The 24,452-nt window shown below is 50.8% G+C and overlaps 1 protein-coding gene across 1 annotated transcript in view; it reads right to left on the bottom strand.

Moving 5' to 3' along the window:
* Window positions 1-21,546: 21,546 nt before the first annotated feature.
* Window positions 21,547-24,452, bottom strand: part of LOC115320185 (methyltransferase-like protein 17, mitochondrial) — a 55,070-nt gene continuing 52,164 nt past the window's right edge. The window contains exon 15 of the mRNA XM_029980299.4: window positions 21,547-21,714. Coding sequence (XP_029836159.4) covers window positions 21,618-21,714 — 97 coding nt within the window. The 3' untranslated portion in view covers window positions 21,547-21,617. The remainder of the gene's footprint in view (window positions 21,715-24,452) is intronic.

Genomic DNA, 24,452 nt, shown 5'->3' with positions numbered 1-24,452 from the left:
GGAACAGCTTTGTGCATGCCCCCCCCCCCTGGTTTACAACCTGTAAACGCTACACTACTCCCCCCCCCCCCCCCCCCCCCCCCCCCCCCACCCCGGACACGTTACTCCGTCGGCGGCTCAGGGATGATTTTATAGAGACGCATCCATCGTCAAGTGAGAAGTCGAATCACTTCAGCGTCCCTTTAGCTGTCAAGACAGCTAGATGCAGACGAGTAACGTCGGTGGGCGCTGTGACTAACAATACGACGAGGTCTCACGCATTTGGCTGACACCTACAGCGTTTTCTCTGTGTCAAATGATCGAGGTCACAAGCGGCGGGAGTCGATGGGCGTTTAACTGATCTTTTCTCCAAATGATGGGGCCTCGATTGGTTGGTGTTTATAACTGGAGCACTTGCGTTCCTGGAGACCTTTAGGTCATCCAATCTAATACGACGGTGCCAACATCGGAGGCGTGTGCTTGGTTGAGCAGAATTTACGCGGAACTTTGGAGCAAGCGTTGCTGCCGTTACCTGTCACTTTCCTCTCGGTTAAGTACGGCTTACTTTGTAAAGTAAAGTATCTGCAGGGAAGGCTCTGCCTCTAGAAAGCGCTGGTTGCCTTACGTCGTGCTTTGGGTGTGCGTGCGCCGAAGTGTTATCGAAGATAGAAATCTCGCGCTGAAGGTGGAGTTTCTATAGCAGAGACTATGTCGCAGAAGAGTAGTAAGTTAAGCGAGTTGGTAAACGTTGAACATGTTCAACTATGTCGCAACAGACACAAACACTCTCACGAAAGGATGAAGCCTTGAGCCTGCGCTTATAACTTTCGCAGCATGTCAGTTTGGCAAAGAAAGTAGGGTCATTCCGTGCCAAACGTCCAAAACGGTGATACCGAGCATCCCCAATAAATAAAAAAAAAGGAAGAAAAAGTAGTTGTTCGGTTCAAATAAATTTTCGCCGAAATATTTTTTAAGAAAAAATAAAATTTTGATTCCGCAAGCGTTTTTTGAAACTTCTGCACTGAAGCCGGTCTAGGTAGGTATAAGTTAAAAATCTCTGCAAACAAAATCTAGGTGACTATAGGACAGCTTAAACATTTTTAATACTCTGCCGAGATTGTTCTTTCGTGTGACGCTGAAGTTCATATTATGTTATCTTGAGAATTTAAAACAGCAAACAATGTTGACCTTGAAGATATTAAAAAAAAAAAGAAAACCCTATCTAGGCTGGACTATTGCTATATATTTCACGCTTAATATTATTAGAGAACGTAATGAAAAAGTAGACAAATGTCCCGAAAAATAAATTTCAAAGTTACCCAAAAAAGACTTTTGATGAAGATTCAGACCCAAGTTATGCATGAAGGTCCTCCCGATAAAATATACGGGATGGCTCATTAGGTAAATCAGCTTCACCTCGTAACTAAGCACATTTGATCATAGTAAATTTTGTCTTAAGCAAAAAAAAAAAAAAGTGGATCTTGAGCCGCGGCGTAATTGTTTTTTTTTAGCACCCATGCACTGCCCTCACTGCACAACACGCACGCGCCGCTGGCTATTCGAGACATGTCAGATATATGCCTTCGGGCCCCGATGCGCATCAAACTTGTGTCATATACCGCCAAACCAAAACCAAATTTTACGTTTGTGTTTATACGGCGTAAGGTTAGTCTGCCTTTGAGATGCGGCGACGCTGGTTTACGCTATGTTGCGTTCACAGAGGGGAGCCGACACCGTACAACGGATAGCTAAACATTTAATTGCTAAAGTAAAGGTAAATGACACTCAAAGAAAAGGAATGAGCTCACAAGGTGACGACGCCATCGTTCTGTCTCTTCGTGCACGTTTGAGCCGAGCGCCTCCTTCCTCTTTTCTCCTGATCTCGGCGTGCATACTTTCTTTTCTTCTCCCTATATGGGTGCTTGGTAATATTGTCCCTTTTGCACTTTATGGTTTCAACACACTGCCCCCTAAATGACAGAGTCATTTCATTGCGTTATTTCCAAGGGGTATAGAAGTTGAATTGGTCGTTTGACAATGTTTCCTCCAGGAAGCTTTAACCTGCAGGATCTTACATTGCCGTCACGTCCTGGGAACACTTGCATAACTCTTCTCATCTTCCATAGTTGGCGTGGAATCAAGGTTTCGCGCAAGAGCACGATGTCTCCTTCTTTAATCGTTTTGCACTCAGACGCTCTGGTGCTCGACGTCGAGCGAAGATCGTTGAGATATCCATCTACGCCAGAACATGTCCAGTGCCCGTTGCCTGTCCTTCCAAAGAATTCTTAGATTTTCACAAGAGATGTCTCTTATTTCTTGCTGTCGCAAGCTTGGCAGAGAAGTCATTCGCTTTCCGGTCAAGAAGAAAGCAGGACAAAGTGCTTCCGGCTCTCCAGACTCTACGTAGACGTGGGTCAAGGGTCGAGAGTTCAAGACTGCTTCGATTTCAGTTAACGTTGTTGTCAATTCTTCGGCATTGAGACGGCTGGAGCCAAGGGTCTTTTTCAATGCTTGTTTTGTCGAACCAACTAATCTTTCGTAAAATCCTCCCCACCAAGGAGCTCGTTCTACAATAAACTTCCATTCGATTCTTGCATTTGCAAAAAATTTCCGCACTTCTTCCGTTCTAATGACGGCCCAGATGCATGCCAGATCTCGATTAGCTTTCTTAAATGAAAGTGCGTTGTCACTATAAATGATTTGTGGTATGCCTCTTCGCGATATGAATCGACGAAAGGCTAGTAAGAAGGTTTTCGTGGACATGTCGCTGACCATCTCTAGGTGTACACCACTTGTGACAGCCCAAGTAGATAGTGTAATGTAGGATTCCTTGTCTGATCCTAAACTCTTCACGAAAAGTGGGCCGGCGAAGTCCACTCCGGTTATGGCAAAGGGTGGAGCTCGTGTCACCCGATCAGGTGGAAGGGGCGCTGTCACTTGTTGGGCTGGGCGTGTGTTGAAGCGCTGGCAAGTCAAACACTTTCGGATCGTTTGTTTTACCAACTGCCGACCCCCGACAACCCAGTACCTTTCCTTTAGTTGGACTAACGTGTCCCTCACTCCACCATGAAGCACACGAAGGTGTGATTGTATTGCTAACAAACTGGAAAGTTGTGCTTTTGGGAGGACTATCGGATGACGTTCCCCGTAGGGTTTCAAGCTGTGTTGTAGCCGTCCCTTCACTCGTAGAAGGCCGTCACTATCGATAAAGAGCGATAGTTCTCGAAGAGGAGAATCTCAAGGAAGTCTCGTGTTCTCCTGCGTAGATCTAATCTCTCTTGAGAAGTGTTCTCGTTGTTCTTGACGAAGCCAGTAGAGTTCCGCCTCATTAATTTCTTGTGTTTTGAGTGGGCCACTTGTCTTTTCCGTCCGTCGCAAGTTATTTACGAAGCGAAGAATCCAAGCTGTCACTCTGAATGCTCTGTCGGCAGAACTAAAGCGGTTTATGTCTACTACTGGAAGTGCTGTTGCTGGAAGTGTAGTTGTTCGTGTAACTTCAGTTGTCCGTCTTTCCTTCGCGTCTTGTTCTGTTAAGTCCGCAGATGTAGCCAACTTAGGCCAGTAGTCTTCAGAGCTATTGACCCACTCGGGTCCGGACCACCAGAGTTGCTCATTTACTAGTCGACTGGCTTTTATGCCGCGTGTCATTAGGTCTGCTGGATTCTCCTTTGCAGGACAATGTCTCCAACGTATTCTGTTGGTATGACTCTGTATTTCTGTGACGCGGTTCTGGACAAACGGTTTCCAGCGGGTGGCGTCACTGTTTATCCAGTGACACGCAATAGTGGAGTCAGTTCACAAGTATGTTTTCGTTGGTACGTCATGTAAACTTTGCGTCAGGCATTTGTATAATCTGGCAGCGAGAAGGCAAGCCATCAGTTCCAGTCTTGCCAAAGTTAGTGGTTTCACCGGTACTATTCTTGATTTACTCATCACAATAGTTGATACGCTGTTACCTTCAACGTCGGCACTGCAGACGTACGCAACCGTACCGTAGGCTACGGTGCTTGCATCAGCAAAGAAATGCAACGCAACGTTCTCTGAACGGTCCTTCGATAGAAACCCGTAAAAACGTGGCACTTGAATCTTGTTAAGTTCGTCTCGTTCGGCACACCACTGGAACCATTCTTCTTTCATATCATCGGGAATGCTATCATCCCAATCGACCTTCCTTTTCCACAGTTGCTGAAACAGCGACTTCGCTCTGACAGTGAAGGGGGATATCCATCCCAGGGGGTCGTAGAGCCTTGCAGTCGTTCTCACGACGCTTCGCTTAGTTTCTTTCTCTTGTTGTCCTAATCTGAAGCTCGTCGTAAACGTCAACCTATCGGAGTCTGGATCCCAGGTGAGTCCCAGTACCTTCAGTACCCCTGAAAGGTACCCGAGGTGTGTCGTGTGGTTTGGATAGTCTTGCTCAAAAAGCTCCTTCAAACGGTTGTTGTTTGAGACCCACTTGTGCAGCGTCATGGAAGCAGAGCTAAATATGGTCTTGGCTTCCGTGTAAATCGTTACGGCTGCTGCTTCTTCATCTACTCCAGTTAGCAAGTCATCAACATAAAACGATTCCTTAAGAGTTTTCACAGTCTCGGGATACTTATGTTCCACACTTTTCAAATGATGTTGAATAGTTCCAGAAAGCAGCAAAGGGCTTGACGTGGTTCCAAATGGAACTCGTTTCATGCGCCAGCATTCCATGGGTGGTAAAGATCCAGAAGACGGCGGAGTCGTTTCAAACCATAAGAAACGAAGCGCATCTCTGTTTCGACAATTTCAATTTGTAAAAACGCTTTCTCTATATCTGCCACTAGGGCTATTTCGTGTGTTCTGAAGTTAAGCAGCAAGCTCACGAGGTCCGCGGTTAAATTAGGTCAGCTCTCGAGGTTTTGATTCAGTGATTTTGCTTCGTATGCATGTGACGAAGCATCGAAAACCACCCGGAGCTTTGTAGTGTTGCTTGATTCCCGAACCACAGCTTGGTGTGGCATGTAATAGGTCAGTAATTCGTTCTCGTTGTCACTCTGAACTATGCGTTCTGCCATGTCCTTCGCCATGTACTCTCTTATGACGTGATCGTACGCCTGTAGGTTCCCAGCTAGGTGTCTTTCGTAGCTTACTGATTAGCTGGTGTAGGCGTTTTATAGCGACCCCCTTGTTGTCCCCAAGGTCCACCATGTTCTTCCAGGGAAGGGCAACTTTGTACCGTTCATTTACTTGTGTCACAGTTTCTTCAAAATTATTCATCACGGGATCGTTCCCCGGATCGTTCTTTTCGAAGTCATTGACACCGATAGACTCCAGTGTCAAGAATTTCTTCAGAATGTCTGTCGTAGACTCGGTCACTTCAGCCTTGAGAGCTGTGATCTGATAACAAGAAAGCTCCTCGGTGGCTCCCTCGACTGGTCCTTGAACGCTCCATCCAAAGACAGATTCAACTGCCCTGAGCCTTCCATCCAGCTTACGCGACCGTCCAGTGGTCAGCTCCCAGAAATGTTCAGATCCGATCAGAAGATCGATGGTTGTCGGACCCTCATCGTTGGAGAGGTCCCCGATTGAGCAGTTTAGCTCTTTGAGTTTGTCGTTAATTTCGACGGCACTGGAATTCGTTGGTTGCATATCAGTTCGGTCTCCAACACCTCGAGTTAAAGTATCTTTCCGGTCTGTGTTGTCAAAAACACCAATACATGCTGGAATTCCTTCTCTGTGACGCTGCCACCGAAGACACCGACTGTCAAACGCTCATGACCTAAAAGCTTACAACCAAGTTTTCTGGATGCTTTTTCTGTAATGAAAGTGCGTTGACTTCCCCCGTCAAAAAGTGCTCGGAGTTGAAACTTTTCTTTGTCGCCAGTACACCAAATTGTGGCGGTTTGCATGAAGACTATCGGTTTTTCCTGGTTGTTCGTCGTCGCTTCAAAGTTGACGGGGACACTTGTAGTGACAGTATCATTATTTGTCCGTTTTCCTGGAGAGTAATGTGGATCACACATTGATGTTGCATGTCTTCCTCCGCACTTCTGGCATCTTATGTTGCTCCGACACTCCTTTGCTTGATGGTTCTTCTTGGTACATCTGAAGCATGAAGGAGGACGGTATTTTCATGACTCAAGAAATAAGCATTAAGGGAAATTCACCAACGCGCACACCCCGAAATCCTGTGCTGTCCGAAAGCGTATTATACACCTGAAAAAATGTACGTGGCAATTAAATCAAGATAAGTTTCACTCATAGCGATGTATTTTTGTTTATTTGTAATGATCAATATTTTATTAAAAGTATCTAAGTTGAAAACATAAAGATCGACAGCACCAGACCCCAATGCATCAAAAGGAAATAAAAAGCAGTAAATATTTTTCGGCTTATTGTTTCCTGTCGATACTTACTTTTATATTAACATGCTCTTACACAAAAATAAAACCTTAAATTGTTGTTTCTTGAGCGTTGTGAGTTGCAGGTTTTTTGCCTTGTGTGGCCGTCTTCACTAAAAAAAAAAAAACTTTCCACAACAATCCTTTTGCACGATACAGTATGATTTGCAACTAATTACAATAGTTTATTTTCAGCCTTTGGCAAGCAATTTTTGCTTGCAATATTTTGCCATCAAGGGGAGAGGCACAACGGCGCATGCGCGTCAGTCTCCTGCAAGAACGACGGTTGCTTCCCGCAGTGCTTGGCAAGAAAATGACACACCATCGAGATTCACACATTTATCAGCGACCTCCACGGTTCACCGTTGCCCGTTGTTCGGAAGCGCCATAATTTGCACAGTGAATGTTACGACAATGCGAAATGCGGGACATTTTGAAGATTTGGGAATTTCTTGCGGGACGCGGGACACGAGCCCTCAATGCGGGACAGTCCCGCGAGTCGCGGGACGGATGGTCACCCTAGTTCAGTGACCAATGTGACTGTCGGTTGTCTCGTACCCGAGAGCGGTTGCGCTTTGGGGAAAGAACAGAACAGTACAAAATCGTGACGGAAAGTACGTATATTTTCAGTGTGGAATTTTAGCATTAAAAAAGAATAGTAGGTAAAATCGAGAGAGAAAAAAAAGCTACCCTTTATTTTGTTGTTTAAATATACTACGGTTCCTGGAGAAACTGTCCTCCAAGTGGCGCGCTGGGATGAGCGCTATAGAAGTTTTCGAGCTCGCCACGGCGTAGCTCCGTACATAACACCTGCCGCAAGTCGCGGCTATGACTGCATTCAAATTGATCGAAAAGCGATTTCTCAGCCCGTGAAGCATCACTCCTAGCTGAGCGAATATCCGCTCTACAGAGATTAATTCAAGACGGCGATTGCAGCCTTGTGCGAACAGCACAAATAGAAAAACAAACACTACAATAGAAATACGGGCTACGACGTGCCGTGTGGGGAAACAAACTCATGGCTTTGAACCGCAGTGGAGCGGCTTGATTTATTGGCTTTTAAATAATTACGGCATGATCGAGCGTTTGCTTTTCAATAAGAGATTCATCCCCTGAGCCATTCAAAATACGTTCAGAGGTATGACATTGCTGAAAGAAAGTCAGCATGGTGGGAATATGTTTTATTGCTTATTCAGTCGCCGAGAAATTCCATACGTTCAAAACGACCAGTATAAAAGACGGAAACGCAGAGCTCAGGAGCAGTGTTCGGGTTAGTGTATGTATCACGGTGTGTGGTATGTTTTGATGTATGTATGTACCATGTATGTGTATGTGCTCAATGTGTGATAACCTGGTGCTTGTAGTATGTATAATGTCTCGAAGCGCAATGGTGGCCCAAGGAAATAAAAATATTTTATTGTAGAACACGAATTGGGCAGTACCTAGCGCCACCTAGCCTAGCTAAAAAATAGTCAGAGTGCAGGCGAGCTGGTGTAAGTTGAACATGATTGTAAACCTGAGACTGGGGCAGAAAAGAGAACACAACAAAAGGTAGTAAAAGAGGAGGCAACGTCTCAAAAATATATTTTTATTTTCTTACGCCACCATTGCGCTTCGGGATCCTCTATTATACACACATCTGAACATACATTGAGCGCATATACATGCATCGCACATACAAATAAATATCAATACAAGAGGAGCCTCCTTTTTACTACCTTCTGTTGTGTTCTCTTTTCTGCCCCAGTCTCAGGTTTACAATCATTGTTAGCCTAGCTACTTGCAATTACTCTGCTTGACCCTGCCATCTGATGGCAAGCGATTTAACCTTCTTTCACGCTACGCGACAAAACAGCGGCTTTGAGTTTGTTCTTTTGGAGCGGCTTTTGGTTTTGCGAGTTGAGTTTGCCATTCCTCCGTATGTGCGGTTGATGAAGGAATTGTGATTCGAGGAACACCAAAGGTAAGACGTAAAGTGCGCGAAGTAACTGGGTATCGGTTGTCTCCGTTTAACATCGCAGTGCTGTCGACGAGAAGACTAAGTTACTGCTTTCGAAACGCAAGTTTCTGTACCTGTGGGGGGAATCTGGCTTCGGAAATAAACACAGTTCGCGGAAAGCTCGTGTTACGCTTATATTTGCTGCTCCTTTCGTCCCGTACAAGAGACGTAGCGTCCTCGTTAAGCCTTATTGAGCTCGATTTGCTCGATTCAGGGCTGCCATAATGGATGCAGGTGACGGAGGAACTTTGCTCCCCTGCTTCAGGGACGAAAGTTTCTCACTTTCTAAAGGAACATAGGTTACAAGACCGCTCCTCCCCTAAGGGAAGACTATCGATACCCTTTTTCCTAAGAGTGTACGAAAACTCCCTAATAGGTAGTTTTCGTAGACCGCGTTTCCCCCTCCACTAAGCCCTCCGCAGCGAAGCAGCCGCTACTGCGCCGGCGCGCCGATGGCCTTGACTGCAGTTTCGGCTAGCGTAGCTGCTTGCGGAGAGCGTTGAGGGACAGCGGAAACGATCTACGAAAACTCGCTAATAGGGAGTTTTCGTAGACCGCGTTTCCCCCTCCGCAAAGAAGCAGCCGCTACTGCGCCGGCGCGCCCATGGCCTTGACTGCAGAGTTTCGGCTAGCGTAGCTGGTTGCGGAGAGCGTTGCGGGACAGCGAAAACGATCTACGAAAACTCGCTAATAGGGAGTTTTCGTAGACCGCGTTTCCCCCTCCGCAAAGAAGCAGCCGCTACTGCGCCGGCGCGCCCATGGCCTTGACTGCAGAGTTTCGGCTAGCGCAGCTGGTTGCGGAGAGCGTTGCGGGACAGCGGAAACGATCTACGAAAACTCGCTAATAGGGAGTTTTCGTAGACCGCGTTTCCCCTCCGCAAAGAAGCAGCCGCTACTGCGCCGGCGCGCCGATGGCCTTGACTGCAGAGTTTCGGCTAGCGTAGCTGGTTCCGGAGAGCGTTGCGGGACAGCGGAAACGATCTACGAAAACTCGCTAATAGGGAGTTTTCGTAGACCGCGTTTCCCCCTCCGCAAAGAAGCAGCCGCTACTGCGCCGGCGCGCCCATGGCCTTGACTGCAGAGTTTCGGCTAGCGTAGCTGGTTGCGGAGAGCGTTGCGGGACAGCGAAAACGATCTACGAAAACTCGCTAATAGGGAGTTTTCGTAGACCGCGTTTCCCCCTCCGCAAAGAAACAGCCGCTACTGCGCCGGCGCGCCCATGGCCTTGACTGCAGGAGTTCCGGCTAGCGTAGCTGGTTGCGGAGAGCGTTGCGGGACAGCGGAAACGATCTACGAAAACTCGCTAATAGGGAGTTTTCGTAGACCGCGTTTCCCCCTCCGCTAAGCCCTCCGCAGCGAAGCAGCCGCTACTGCGCCGGCGCGCCGATGGCCTTGACTGCAGTTTCGGCTAGCGTGGCTGGTTGCGGAGAGCGTTGAGGGACAGCGGAAACGATCTACGAAAACTCGCTAATAGGGAGTTTTCGTAGACCGCGTTTCCCCCTCCGCAAAGAAGCAGCCGCTACTGCGCCGGCGCGCCCATGGCCTTAACTGCAGAGTTTCGGCTAGCGTAGCTGGTTGCGGAGAGCGTTGCGGGACAGCGAAAACGATCTACGAAAACTCGCTAATAGGGAGTTTTCGTAGACCGCGTTTCCCCCTCCGCAAAGAAGCAGCCGCTACTGCGCCGGCGCGCCCATGGCCTTGACTGCAGAGTTTCGGCTAGCGCAGCTGGTTGCGGAGAGCGTTGCGGGACAGCGGAAACGATCTACGAAAACTCGCTAATAGGGAGTTTTCGTAGACCGTGTTTCCCCCTCCGCAAAGAAGCAGCCGCTACTGCGCCGGCGCGCCGATGGCCTTGACTGCAGAGTTTCGGCTAGCGTAGCTGGTTCCGGAGAGCGTTGCGGGACAGCGGAAACGATCTACGAAAACTCCCTAATAGGTAGTTTTCGTAGACCGCGTTTCCCCCTCCGCTAAGCCCTCCGCAGCGAAGCAGCCGCTACTGCGCCGGCGCGCCGATGGCCTTGACTGCAGTTCCGGCTAGCGTAGCTGGTGGCGGAGAGCGTTGAGGGACAGCGGAAACGATCTACGAAAACTCGCTAATAGGGAGTTTTCGTAGACCGCGTTTCCCCCTCCGCAAAGAAGCAGCCGCTACTGCGCCGGCGCGCCCATGGCCTTGACTGCAGAGTTTCGGCTAGCGTAGCTGGTTGCGGAGAGCGTTGCGGGACAGCGAAAACGATCTACGAAAACTCGCTAATAGGGAGTTTTCGTAGACCGCGTTTCCCCCTCCGCAAAGAAGCAGCCGCTACTGCGCCGGCGCGCCCATGGCCTTGACTGCAGAGTTTCGGCTAGCGCAGCTGGTTGCGGAGAGCGTTGCGGGACAGCGGAAACGATCTACGAAAACTCGCTAATAGGGAGTTTTCGTAGACCTCGTTTCCCCTCCGCAAAGAAGCAGCCGCTACTGCGCCGGCGCGCCGATGGCCTTGACTGCAGAGTTTCGGCTAGCGTAGCTGGTTCCGGAGAGCGTTGCGGGACAGCGGAAACGATCTACGAAAACTCGCTAATAGGGAGTTTTCGTAGACCGCGTTTCCCCCTCCGCAAAGAAGCAGCCGCTACTGCGCCGGCGCGCCCATGGCCTTGACTGCAGGAGTTCCGGCTAGCGTAGCTGGTTGAGGAGAGCGTTGCGGGACAGCGGAAACGATCTACGAAAACTCGCTAATAGGGAGTTTTCGTAGACCGCGTTTCCCCCTCCGCTAAGCCCTCCGCAGCGAAGCAGCCGCTACTGCGCCGGCGCGCCGATGGCCTTGACTGCAGTTTCGGCTAGCGTAGCTGGTTGCGGAGAGCGTTGAGGGACAGCGGAAACGATCTACGAAAACTCGCTAATAGGGAGTTTTCGTAGACCGCGTTTCCCCCTCCGCAAAGAAGCAGCCGCTACTGCGCCGGCGCGCCCATGGCCTTAACTGCAGAGTTTCGGCTAGCGTAGCTGGTTGCGGAGAGCGTTGCGGGACAGCGAAAACGATCTACGAAAACTCGCTAATAGGGAGTTTTCGTAGACCGCGTTTCCCCCTCCGCAAAGAAGCAGCCGCTACTGCGCCGGCGCGCCCATGGCCTTGACTGCAGAGTTTCGGCTAGCGCAGCTGGTTGCGGAGAGCGTTGCGGGACAGCGGAAACGATCTACGAAAACTCGCTAATAGGGAGTTTTCGTAGACCGCGTTTCCCCCTCCGCAAAGAAGCAGCCGCTACTGCGCCGGCGCGCCGATGGCCTTGACTGCAGAGTTTCGGCTAGCGTAGCTGGTTCCGGAGAGCGTTGCGGGACAGCGGAAACGATCTACGAAAACTCCCTAATAGGTAGTTTTCGTAGACCGCGTTTCCCCCTCCGCTAAGCCCTCCGCAGCGAAGCAGCCGCTACTGCGCCGGCGCCCCGATGGCCTTGACTGCAGTTCCGGCTAGCGTAGCTGGTTGCGGAGAGCGTTGAGGGACAGCGGAAACGATCTACGAAAACTCGCTAATAGGGAGTTTTCGTTGACCGCGTTTCCCCCTCCGCAAAGAAGCAGCCGCTACTGCGCCGGCGCGCCCATGGCCTTGACTGCAGAGTTTCGGCTAGCGTAGCTGGTTGCGGAGAGCGTTGCGGGACAGCGAAAACGATCTACGAAAACTCGCTAATAGGGAGTTTTCGTAGACCACGTTTCCCCCTCCGCAAAGAAGCAGCCGCTACTGCGCCGGCGCGCCCATGGCCTTGACTGCAGAGTTTCGGCTAGCGCAGCTGGTTGCGGAGAGCGTTGCGGGACAGCGGAAACGATCTACGAAAACTCGCTAATAGGGAGTTTTCGTAGACCGCGTTTCCCCCTCCGCAAAGAAGCAGCCGCTACTGCGCCGGCGCGCCCATGGCCTTGACTGCAGAGTTTCGGCTAGCGTAGCTGGTTGCGGAAAGCGTTGCGGGACAGCGGAAACGATCTACGAAAACTCGCTAATAGGGAGTTTTCGTAGACCGCGTTTCCCCTCCGCAAAGAAGCAGCCGCTACTGCGCCGGCGCGCCGATGGCCTTGACTGCAGAGTTTCGGCTAGCGTAGCTGGTTCCGGAGAGCGTTGCGGGACAGCGGAAACGATCTACGAAAACTCGCTAATAGGGAGTTTTCGTAGACCGCGTTTTCCCCTCCGCAAAGAAGCAGCCGCTACTGCGCCGGCGCGCCCATGGCCTTGACTGCAGGAGTTCCGGCTAGCGTAGCTGGTTGCGGAGAGCGTTGCGGGACAGCGGAAACGATCTACGAAAACTCGCTAATAGGGAGTTTTCGTAGACCGCGTTTCCCCCTTCGCAAAGAAGCAGCCGCTACTGCGCCGGCGCGCCCATGGCCTTGACTGCAGAGTTTCGGCTAGCGTAGCTGGTTGCGGAGAGCGTTGCGGGACAGCGGAAACGATCTACGAAAACTCGCTAATAGGCAGTTTTCGTAGACCGCGTTTTCCCCTCCGCAAAGAAGCAGCCGCTACTGCGCCGGCGCGCCCATGGCCTTGACTGCAGGAGTTCCGGCTAGCGTAGCTGGTTGCGGAGAGCGTTGCGGGACAGCGGAAACGATCTACGAAAACTCGCTAATAGGGAGTTTTCGTAGACCGCGTTTTCCCCTCCGCAAAGAAGCAGCCGCTACTGCGCCGGCGCGCCCATGGCCTTGACTGCAGGAGTTCCGGCTAGCGTAGCTGGTTGCGGAGAGCGTTGCGGGACAGCGGAAACGATCTACGAAAACTCGCTAATAGGGAGTTTTCGTAGACCGCGTTTCCCCCTCCGCAAAGACGCAGCCGCTACTGCGCCGGCGCGCCCATGGCCTTGACTGCAGGAGTTCCGGCTAGCGTAGCTGGTTGCGGAGAGCGTTGCGGGACAGCGGAAACGATCTACGAAAACTCGCTAATAGGGAGTTTTCGTAGACCGCGTTTCCCCCTCCGCTAAGCCCTCCGCAGCGAAGCAGCCGCTACTGCGCCGGCGCGCCGATGGCCTTGACTGCAGTTTCGGCTAGCGTAGCTGGTTGCGGAGAGCGTTGAGGGACAGCGGAAACGATCTACGAAAACTCGCTAATAGGGAGTTTTCGTAGACCGCGTTTCCCCCTCCGCAAAGAAGCAGCCGCTACTGCGCCGGCGCGCCCATGGCCTTAACTGCAGAGTTTCGGCTAGCGTAGCTGGTTGCGGAGAGCGTTGCGGGACAGCGAAAACGATCTACGAAAACTCGCTAATAGGGAGTTTTCGTAGACCGCGTTTCCCCCTCCGCAAAGAAGCAGCCGCTACTGCGCCGGCGCGCCCATGGCCTTGACTGCAGAGTTTCGGCTAGCGCAGCTGGTTGCGGAGAGCGTTGCGGGACAGCGGAAACGATCTACGAAAACTCGCTAATAGGGAGTTTTCGTAGACCGCGTTTCCCCCTCCGCAAAGAAGCAGCCGCTACTGCGCCGGCGCGCCGATGGCCTTGACTGCAGAGTTTCGGCTAGCGTAGCTGGTTCCGGAGAGCGTTGCGGGACAGCGGAAACGATCTACGAAAACTCCCTAATAGGTAGTTTTCGTAGACCGCGTTTCCCCCTCCGCTAAGCCCTCTGCAGCGAAGCAGCCGCTACTGCGCCGGCGCGCCGATGGCCTTGACTGCAGTTCCGGCTAGCGTAGCTGGTTGCGGAGAGCGTTGAGGGACAGCGGAAACGATCTATGAAAACTCGCTAATAGGGAGTTTTCGTAGACCGCGTTTCCCCCTCCGCAAAGAAGCAGCCGCTACTGCGCCGGCGCGCCCATGGCCTTGACTGCAGAGTTTCGGCTAGCGTAGCTGGTTGCGGAGAGCGTTGCGGGACAGCGAAAACGATCTACGAAAACTCGCTAATAGGGAGTTTTCGTAGACCGCGTTTCCCCCTCCGCAAAGAAGCAGCCGCTACTGCGCCGGCGCGCCCATGGCCTTGACTGCAGAGTTTCGGCTAGCGCAGCTGGTTGCGGAGAGCGTTGCGGGACAGCGGAAACGATCTACGAAAACTCGCTAATAGGGAGTTTTCGTAGACCGCGTTTCCCCCTCCGCAAAGAAGCAGCCGCTACTGCGCCGGCGCGCCCATGGCCTTGACTGCAGAGTTTCGGCTAGCGTAGCTGGTTGCGGAGAGCGTTGCGGGACAGCGGAAACGATCTACGAAAACTCGCTAATAGGCAGTTTTCGTAGACCGCGTTTTCCCCTCCGCAAAGAAGCAGCCGCTACTGCGCCGGCGCGCCCATGGCCTTGACTGCAGGAGTTCCGGCTAGCGTAGCTGGTTGCGGAGAGCGTTGCGGGACAGCGGAAACAATCTACGAAAACTCGCTAATAGGGAGTTTTCGTAGACCGCGTTTTCCCCTCCGCAAAGAAGCAGCCGCTACTGCGCCGGCGCGCCCATGGCCTTGACTGCAGGAGTTCCGGCTAGCGTAGCTGGTTGCGGAGAGCGTTGCGGGACAGCGGAAACGATCTACGAAAACTCGCTAATAGGGAGTTTTCGTAGACCGCGTTTTCCCCTCCGCAAAGAAGCAGCCGCTACTGCGCCGGCGCGCCCATGGCCTTGACTGCAGGAGTTCCGGCTAGCGTAGCTGGTTGCGGAGAGCGTTGCGGGACAGCGGAAACGATCTACGAAAACTAGCTAATAGGGAGTTTTCGTAGACCGCGTTTCCCCCTCCGCAAAGAAGCAGCCGCTACTGCGCCGGCGCGCCCATGGCCTTAACTGCAGAGTTTCGGCTAGCGTAGCTGGTTGCGGAGAGCGTTGCGGGACAGCGAAAACGACCTACGAAAACTCGCTAATAGGGAGTTTTCGTAGACCGCGTTTCCCCCTCCGCAAAGAAGCAGCCGCTACTGCGCCGGCGCGCCCATGGCCTTGACTGCAGAGTTTCGGCTAGCGCAGCTGGTTGCGGAGAGCGTTGCGGGACAGCGGAAACGATCTACGAAAACTCGCTAATAGGGAGTTTTCGTAGACCGCGTTTCCCCCTCCGCAAAGAAGCAGCCGCTACTGCGCCGGCGCGCCGATGGCCTTGCTGCAGAGTTTCGGCTAGCGTAGCTGGTTCCGGAGAGCGTTGCGGGACAGCGGAAACGATCTACGAAAACTCCCTAATAGGTAGTTTTCGTAGACCGCGTTTCCCCCTCCGCTAAGCCCTCCGCAGCGAAGCAGCCGCTACTGCGCCGGCGCGCCGATGGCCTTGACTGCAGTTCCGGCTAGCGTAGCTATACGGAGAGCGTTGAGGGACAGCGGAAACGATCTACGAAAACTCGCTAATAGGGAGTTTTCGTAGACCGCGTTTCCCCCTCCGCAAAGAAGCAGCCGCTACTGCGCCGGCGCGCCCATGGCCTTGACTGCAGAGTTTCGGCTAGCGTAGCTGGTTGCGGAGAGCGTTGCGGGACAGCGAAAACGATCTACGAAAACTCGCTAATAGGGAGTTTTCGTAGACCACGTTTCCCCCTCCGCAAAGAAGCAGCCGCTACTGCGCCGGCGCGCCCATGGCCTTGACTGCAGAGTTTCGGCTAGCGCAGCTGGTTGCGGAGAGCGTTGCGGGACAGCGGAAACGATCTACGAAAACTCGCTAATAGGGAGTTTTCGTAGACCGCGTTTCCCCCTCCGCAAAGAAGCAGCCGCTACTGCGCCGGCGCGCCCATGGCCTTGACTGCAGAGTTTCGGCTAGCGTAGCTGGTTGCGGAGAGCGTTGCGGGACAGCGGAAACGATCTACGAAAACTCGCTAATAGGGAGTTTTCGTAGACCGCGTTTCCCCTCCGCAAAGAAGCAGCCGCTACTGCGCCGGCGCGCCGATGGCCTTGACTGCAGAGTTTCGGCTAGCGTAGCTGGTTCCGGAGAGCGTTGCGGGACAGCGGAAACGATCTACGAAAACTCGCTAATAGGGAGTTTTCGTAGACCGCGTTTTCCCCTCCGCAAAGAAGCAGCCGCTACTGCGCCGGCGCGCCCATGGCCTTGACTGCAGGAGTTCCGGCTAGCGTAGCTGGTTGCGGAGAGCGTTGCGGGACAGCGGAAACGATCTACGAAAACTCGCTAATAGGCAGTTTTCGTAGACCGCGTTTTCCCCTCCGCAAAGAAGCAGCCGCTACTGCGCCGGCGCGCCCATGGCCTTGACTGCAGGAGTTCCGGCTAGCGTAGCTGGTTGCGGAGAGCGTTGCGGGACAGCGGAAACGATCTACGAAAACTCGCTAATAGGGAGTTTTCGTAGACCGCGTTTTCCCCTCCGCAAAGAAGCAGCCGCTACTGCGCCGGCGCGCCCATGGCCTTGACTGCAGGAGTTCCGGCTAGCGTAGCTGGTTGCGGAGAGCGTTGCGGGACAGCGGAAACGATCTACGAAAACTCGCTAATAGGGAGTTTTCGTAGACCGCGTTTCCCCCTCCGCAAAGACGCAGCCGCTACTGCGCCGGCGCGCCCATGGCCTTGACTGCAGGAGTTCCGGCTAGCGTAGCTGGTTGCGGAGAGCGTTGCGGGACAGCGGAAACGATCTACGAAAACTCGCTAATAGGGAGTTTTCGTAGACCGCGTTTCCCCCTCCGCTAAGCCCTCCGCAGCGAAGCAGCCGCTACTGCGCCGGCGCGCCGATGGCCTTGACTGCAGTTTCGGCTAGCGTAGCTGGTTGCGGAGAGCGTTGAGGGACAGCGGAAACGATCTACGAAAACTCGCTAATAGGGAGTTTTCGTAGACCGCGTTTCCCCCTCCGCAAAGAAGCAGCCGCTACTGCGCCGGCGCGCCCATGGCCTTAACTGCAGAGTTTCGGCTAGCGTAGCTGGTTGCGGAGAGCGTTGCGGGACAGCGAAAACGATCTACGAAAACTCGCTAATAGGGAGTTTTCGTAGACCGCGTTTCCCCCTCCGCAAAGAAGCAGCCGCTACTGCGCCGGCGCGCCCATGGCCTTGACTGCAGAGTTTCGGCTAGCGCAGCTGGTTGCGGAGAGCGTTGCGGGACAGCGGAAACGATCTACGAAAACTCGCTAATAGGGAGTTTTCGTAGACCGCGTTTCCCCCTCCGCAAAGAAGCAGCCGCTACTGCGCCGGCGCGCCGATGGCCTTGACTGCAGAGTTTCGGCTAGCGTAGCTGGTTCCGGAGAGCGTTGCGGGACAGCGGAAACGATCTACGAAAACTCCCTAATAGGTAGTTTTCGTAGACCGCGTTTCCCCCTCCGCTAAGCCCTCTGCAGCGAAGCAGCCGCTACTGCGCCGGCGCGCCGGTGGCCTTGACTGCAGTTCCGGCTAGCGTAGCTGGTTGCGGAGAGCGTTGAGGGACAGCGGAAACGATCTACGAAAACTCGCTAATAGGGAGTTTTCGTAGACCGCGTTTCCCCCTCCGCAAAGAAGCAGCCGCTACTGCGCCGGCGCGCCCATGGCCTTGACTGCAGAGTTTCGGCTAGCGTAGCTGGTTGCGGAGAGCGTTGCGGGACAGCGAAAACGATCTACGAAAACTCGCTAATAGGGAGTTTTCGTAGACCGCGTTTCCCCCTCCGCAAAGAAGCAGCCGCTACTGCGCCGGCGCGCCCATGGCCTTGACTGCAGAGTTTCGGCTAGCGCAGCTGGTTGCGGAGAGCGTTGCGGGACAGCGGAAACGATCTACGAAAACTCGCTAATAGGGAGTTTTCGTAGACCGCGTTTCCCCCTCCGCAAAGAAGCAGCCGCTACTGCGCCGGCGCGCCCATGGCCTTGACTGCAGAGTTTCGGCTAGCGTAGCTGGTTGCGGAGAGCGTTGCGGGACAGCGGAAACGATCTACGAAAACTCGCTAATAGGGAGTTTTCGTAGACCGCGTTTCCCCTCCGCAAAGAAGCAGCCGCTACTGCGCCGGCGCGCCGATGGCCTTGACTGCAGAGTTTCGGCTAGCGTAGCTGGTTCTGGAGAGCGTTGCGGGACAGCGGAAACGATCTACGAAAACTCGCTAATAGGGAGTTTTCGTAGACCGCGTTTCCCCCTCCGCAAAGAAGCAGCCGCTACTGCGCCGGCGCGCCCATGGCCTTGACTGCAGGAGTTCCGGCTAGCGTAGCTGGTTGCGGAGAGCGTTGTGGGACAGCGGAAACGATCTACGAAAACTCGCTAATAGGGAGTTTTCGTAGACCGCGTTTCCCCCTTCGCAAAGAAGCAGCCGCTACTGCGCCGGCGCGCCCATGGCCTTGACTGCAGAGTTTCGGCTAGCGTAGCTGGTTGCGGAGAGCGTTGCGGGACAGCGGAAACGATCTACGAAAACTCGCTAATAGGCAGTTTTCGTAGACCGCGTTTTCCCCTCCGCAAAGAAGCAGCCGCTACTGCGCCGGCGCGCCCATGGCCTTGACTGCAGGAGTTCCGGCTAGCGTAGCTGGTTGCGGAGAGCGTTGCGGGACAGCGGAAACGATCTACGAAAACTCGCTAATAGGGAGTTTTCGTAGACCGCGTTTTCCCCTCCGCAAAGAAGCAGCCGCTACTGCGCCGGCGCGCCCATGGCCTTGACTGCAGGAGTTCCGGCTAGCGTAGCTGGTTGCGGAGAGCGTTGCGGGACAGCGGAAACGATCTACGAAAACTCGCTAATAGGGAGTTTTCGTAGACCGCGTTTTCCCCTCCGCAAAGAAGCAGCCGCTACTGCGCCGGCGCGCCCATGGCCTTGACTGCAGGAGTTCCGGCTAGCGTAGCTGGTTGCGGAGAGCGTTGCGGGACAGCGGAAACGATCTACGAAAACTAGCTAATAGGGAGTTTTCGTAGACCGCGTTTCCCCCTCCGCAAAGAAGCAGCCGCTACTGCGCCGGCGCGCCCATGGCCTTGACTGTAGGAGTTCCGGCAAGCGTAGCTGGTTGCGGAGAGCGTCGCGGGACAGCGGAAACGATCTATGAAAACTCCCCATTTACTTTCTGCGTGACTGTACTTGATGTACTATAAATACAGTGTATTTTCAAAGTAAAATAAATGTACCTTTAACAAAATCTTTAATTTTTTTTTTTTTGTAACTGGTATGCATTCGGGGGCTGCATCAGCTATTTTCGGAAATGGCAAATATGTACTGGATATAAAGCCAAGCGGCCACAGAGTGGTTGTTTTACTCCCCCTGACAAACTATTTAACACAATCAACTTACAAGCCAATTATCCGTATCGGTCTTATAGCCGCCATTACTTAACTCAGATAAATGACCGGATAACATCTTGAAACACGATATCGCGTTTTCACATGATGATACTCCATTCTTCTTATACGCGACCTCAGAAGTTGTGTACGGCGCTGACAAAGCCAGGACGTGAGCGCGTGGTCCTTGAAAGAACTTAGTTTCACCGCTACCAAATTTGGGCACTTTGAAGTCGAAGGTTGTACTTTCTTCGGAAAGTACAAAAAGAAAATACTGTAAGTAAAGTACAAGTACATACACAGAGAATTCACTTCAAGTACAAGGTTTCTAAACCTACCTGAAGTAGATACAATGCACTTAAAGTACTTCCTAACACTGCATTCAGGACGAAAAGATCAAATAGAAAAAAAAAAATTTTCTTGCTTGAAAGATTTTTTTTTTCTGACTTTACTTGTTTGGTTCGTGAATTCTATACTATCCATAACCGCTAAGTATATATATTTAGACTGACCACCACTACGAGTTCCATTTCTTTGAAAATTGAGTACTATGCTAAAAGTTCAATTTTGACATTCGTTATAGAAAACACAAAACCAAATTTGTTATCATTAAAAACGTTTACGACTAACACATAATTTTAAAGTTTTACTACGGTTAGAGCGTTCTGAAAAAGAAAAAAAAAAGAATATCATCTGTTTACGACAAATTTTAGTGAATCTGCACCCTTAAAAACACTTGGAAATGTGTGACAAAACCTGTAGGGTGTTTTCATCTATGTAATTTTGTCCCCCATTTTGTTGTTGTGAGCTGTTTGGCGTGTGCCGAAGGCAAGCACTCCAAGGATTTACATGACCCCTAAAATGTGTAGAGCACAGGAGCTTATTAGTCTTACCACGCTGACATCTCCTCAACAGGTTGCAATGTAATCCTTCATATTAGTAAATTCGTCTGAAAAACAAACTAACAACAAAATGGCAGATTGACGTCATGTAAAAACACCCATTGGATAATTTAGAATACTAACCTGCTAAAAACGGTGTTTATACCACAGTCTCGTTTCAAACCTTTCTTAAAAAAAAGGTAGTTAATTTTTTTGTTTTGTTTTCTGCAAAGCTCAAAGTGTTGTCAAAATATATATGTAAAAAAGTTATATCAAAAATATATAATAGAAAATGTACTTTTACATCACCAATAACACACAAGACCAAATCTGTGAGGGTCGAATTTAGGCCTGAATCTACCGTTTCTGGCCCAAAGATTCCTTTTTCAATCAGCTACTATGACTGGTAGCATATTTGTGCAGGATTAGGCACCTTTTTCACTTGTCTAAGAACATCTTGGTCCACTTAAGTGACAAAGCTCCGCACGGTGGCACTGGAAAAAAACATGTTATCACTTGGGCAACGATCCCCGTCACCCTGCGATATACCGTATGCACCTTGAAGTGCATTGTTGGGAAGACGTAGCAAAACAAGCTTTCTTTTCGACACCCCCCCCCCCTTTTTTTGTTTTTGTGCAGTTTAATATGGCTATGACAGCACAAAGTTATGGCCAAACTTTTTTGACCACTAGTGTCAGATGTTTTTATTTTTGCATGGCGAGATTGACGTCACGTGTGGACTTAAGTGCAGACTTAAGTCAAATAATCTCGCTTTCTAATGGGCCAACAGGCATTATTATTGCTGGACTATTTTATTTGTTAAAACACAAGCTGACATTTTTTTTTTTCTAAATTGGCGGTTTACTCATTGTTGTTTAAAGCAGAGCTCATCAAGTTAGTCCAGTCGCTTCCCCGCATCAGCTGCTGCTCATAGAACACCGGTGCAAAGCGGTGAAGCTTGACGCGAGAGCAATGATACGAAGCAGTGAAGATTGAGGCAAGCAAAGCAACGTGACTGTTTTTAGAACATCAACATCCGCATGTGCTTGCACAGTACCGCCGTGCATGCAATACTGCGCATACCTGTACCTGAGGTCATTCCTTTCTTTTGTTTTCTTTAATTAAGCTCCTTTTGGTGTGCGTGTTCCATAATTTTCCTAAAAAATGTTGTTTTGGCACAACAAGTAGCTAATGCGTTCATGGCGCCATTTGACATAAATTCTGATAAAGTAAATGGTTCTGGAAAAAGTCGCAGGAAGGAACAGTGTTTTGTACTAAACAAATAAGAGGCATAACCCGGAAAGTAAGTACAGGAAGAACACAAACTGACCTTTTAATTCTAAAAAAGTTGAACTTCTAAGTTAAAATGTACTTTTATTTTGATTCTTGCATCGTCTCTTCTGTCGATGGCAAGATGCTGACTGGCAACTGATCTCCCCATTCGCTGCATCGGGCCACGCGATAGATATGCCTGCATTTCAAGATAAAAAAAAACATATATTATTGCACTCATCACAATATCCTCTTTTACAACATCAAAGTGGACAAATTCACTGAACCGCTCTCAATGACTGGCCAGAACATCTTGTCAGGCCATCAACATGGGTGAATGATAGAAACCTAAGCTTTTACGAAACAATAAAGATGCTCTGCTTACTTTCTCAGGGCAGGGCAAGCAGGCAATTTCAATGTTTAGATACCCACCTCAGGGATACTGAATTGAAACTTAAAGGGCAACTCTGCTCAATTCCGAAAAATTTAGGCTTACATGTGATTCAAATAGTAGGACAAGGCACTACTAAACAACTCTACGTCTTCGGATTCGCGAAATGTGGAATATTATTTGTGTAATCCTAATTTAAACATCAGCTGATACCGAAACCGAAACTTCGGTTGCATCAGGCAGCATTGATCTCGGGTCGTCAGAGTCATGGCCACGTCACGTCGAACCACGTTGTCTTGTGACGTTCGGGAGGGAGCGAGAAACAGGACACGCGACTCGGGCAGGTCGCTTCGCATGGCGTGGAAGGTGATGGTTCGGGGGAGAGGGGAGGGGAGAAGACGAAAGAGGAGAAGGGGAGCGGAGAAACAGACCGATAAGCGCGCAGGGCAGCGCAAACTAGTGCATCCGTGTTACGGTGATCACGTGAACGCCCGGTCAGCCAACACCGGGAGGAGAAACTCATGACGTCATCGTTCAATTTCGCTCTGAGAAGTAAAAACAAGCAAAACGTGAGAATGACGTAGTCATGCCTCTGACGTAGTGGCTGAATGTCGGCTGCTCCAACTCCGTGGCATTGACTGCGCTGATGATTGCGCCTCGCGCCGCACGCTAGAGTTAGCAGATTTCGGCGACTTGGCTCGCTTGAAGGTTTGCTGGCCAGTTTATTAAATAAATAAATGGAATTAGATCGTAATATTTGACATGGGGTCTTCCTATATGATACTGAAGAGGGCTACATAGTTTTCTAAATATCAAAAATGAAGCGGAGTTGCCCCTTAAGATATACCTCCCACGTTCAGAAGTAACTTAAACATAATAAACTCAATCTGCTAATGACAATCACATGCTTATATTTTAAACGGAGAGCTTTATTTTTCGCTTCAAAGGACTGATTTAAGCAATCGGAAGAGCGCAATGCATCATGACAGCTAGACCGATCGTCACAGATGTGACAACCAATTGGTTCAGCATGGCCGAAGCTGCTTGGGGGCTGGCTTGGTCCGCCACTTGGTGTCGTCAATGTGTTACAACCTGGTCGTTTTCAGTTACACCTCCCAGAGTTGAATAGGCCGGGAAAAAAGGGAAATCCGATTCGACAGGGTTCGCGCGCACGCAACTTGCTGCCATACTTACACGGAGCGGCGATGCTTGTGCATAGTGACATAATAACATTTGGTTCATTCCTTTCAAATATTGTTTTGGTGTCTTTTCGAGCAAAAAAGAAAATGGTATATTCGTGGTGTGACAGAACATGGTTGACATTTAGACAATGAGATAGGAGCTAGAATTTTGTTGCAATATTCCTTAAAAAAAGAAAAAGAAAGAAAAACAAACAACTTGCCGTATCACCATGGCCTCCTCTATACAGAGAAAGCCTGGCACATTGACGGCAGAGCCATAAGGCGCGCGGCCGCAGAAAAAAGGAGAGGAGGAGCGCGCGAAGCGGTGACCAATATGGTAGCGCAGAGCAGAAAGGACAGAGATAGTGCGCGAGCGCTTGGGTCATGAGCGGCCGCTCCCCGAACCACGCTTGTTTTCATGTTTTCGTACTCTGGGAGAAACGGCTGCGGTGATTCGAAAGGGCGCTGGCAACAATGCACCATGCCGGTGGCGTCGGCGGAGTTGTCGGCGTGCCAGTGGAGTGTGTCGTCGTCGGACCATTGTATCAAGCCACGGAAGAATCATACAGTTTTGACTAAACAAACCGACGGCCGGGAACGTCGGTTTCGCGTTCAAGGACCGTTACGGAGATGAGGGCGCAGGGAGAAACGGGAAAGGGTTGACGTTGAGTTTCTCCTCTTCACGATCCCAAAAAAGAAAAGAGGAAAAAAAAAAGTGTTTCTGCGTTCGGCCGCTCGCTCTTGTGTGGCGCTAGCAGGCAATCTCCCCTTCGCTCTTGTTTCTCCGCCCCTCCTTTCCCATTTGCGGCGGCTGTCTCTTCTCGCAACGTGCCAGGCTTTCTCCGTATAGAGGCGGCTATAATATCACATAAGGAATTGACATGATTTAAGCCTCTCTGCTGTTAAAAACTTCAACATTTTGAATTTGAAATAAGCAAAAGATAAATCCAAGAAAATCATTGTGTTCTGTTTTCATTATTTTAGGTTTGATTTCCATTGGTGCTTAAGTTCGGAATAGTAGTTCTCTACCAGCTTTCCTGTGCATCAGCCATTACTTCAGTTGATGTAAGGAACCCCCTAAATTTACTTTGATGGCAGGCACAGAATCTCAAAAAGAAAGCTCCTTTCAATTCCCCTTTTCTGTGCCAGGACGGAGAAACTTTTTTGCCCTTCTGCAAGGATCAGCTTTTGGTTTCACTGCATTTGGGCTAGAAGCACAGAAGAAGGCAACTAGCGATGGGTTTTCAGCAAGACTGAAAACAATTTTCTATATTTGCTTTAATATAGGAAAAAATGTAGCTTTTTACTGATTTATCCCAAACCAGCAACAAAAATCCACATGAACCACAACAGCAACAGGAAGGT

Source organism: Ixodes scapularis, unplaced genomic scaffold, assembly GCF_016920785.2.
Source record: "Ixodes scapularis isolate PalLabHiFi unplaced genomic scaffold, ASM1692078v2 PGA_scaffold1__304_contigs__length_218370807, whole genome shotgun sequence".
In the NCBI taxonomy this organism is placed as follows: Eukaryota; Metazoa; Arthropoda; class Arachnida; order Ixodida; family Ixodidae; genus Ixodes; species Ixodes scapularis.
Note: the sequence above shows the minus strand (reverse complement) of the source record. Positions and strands in the feature narration are given on the sequence as shown.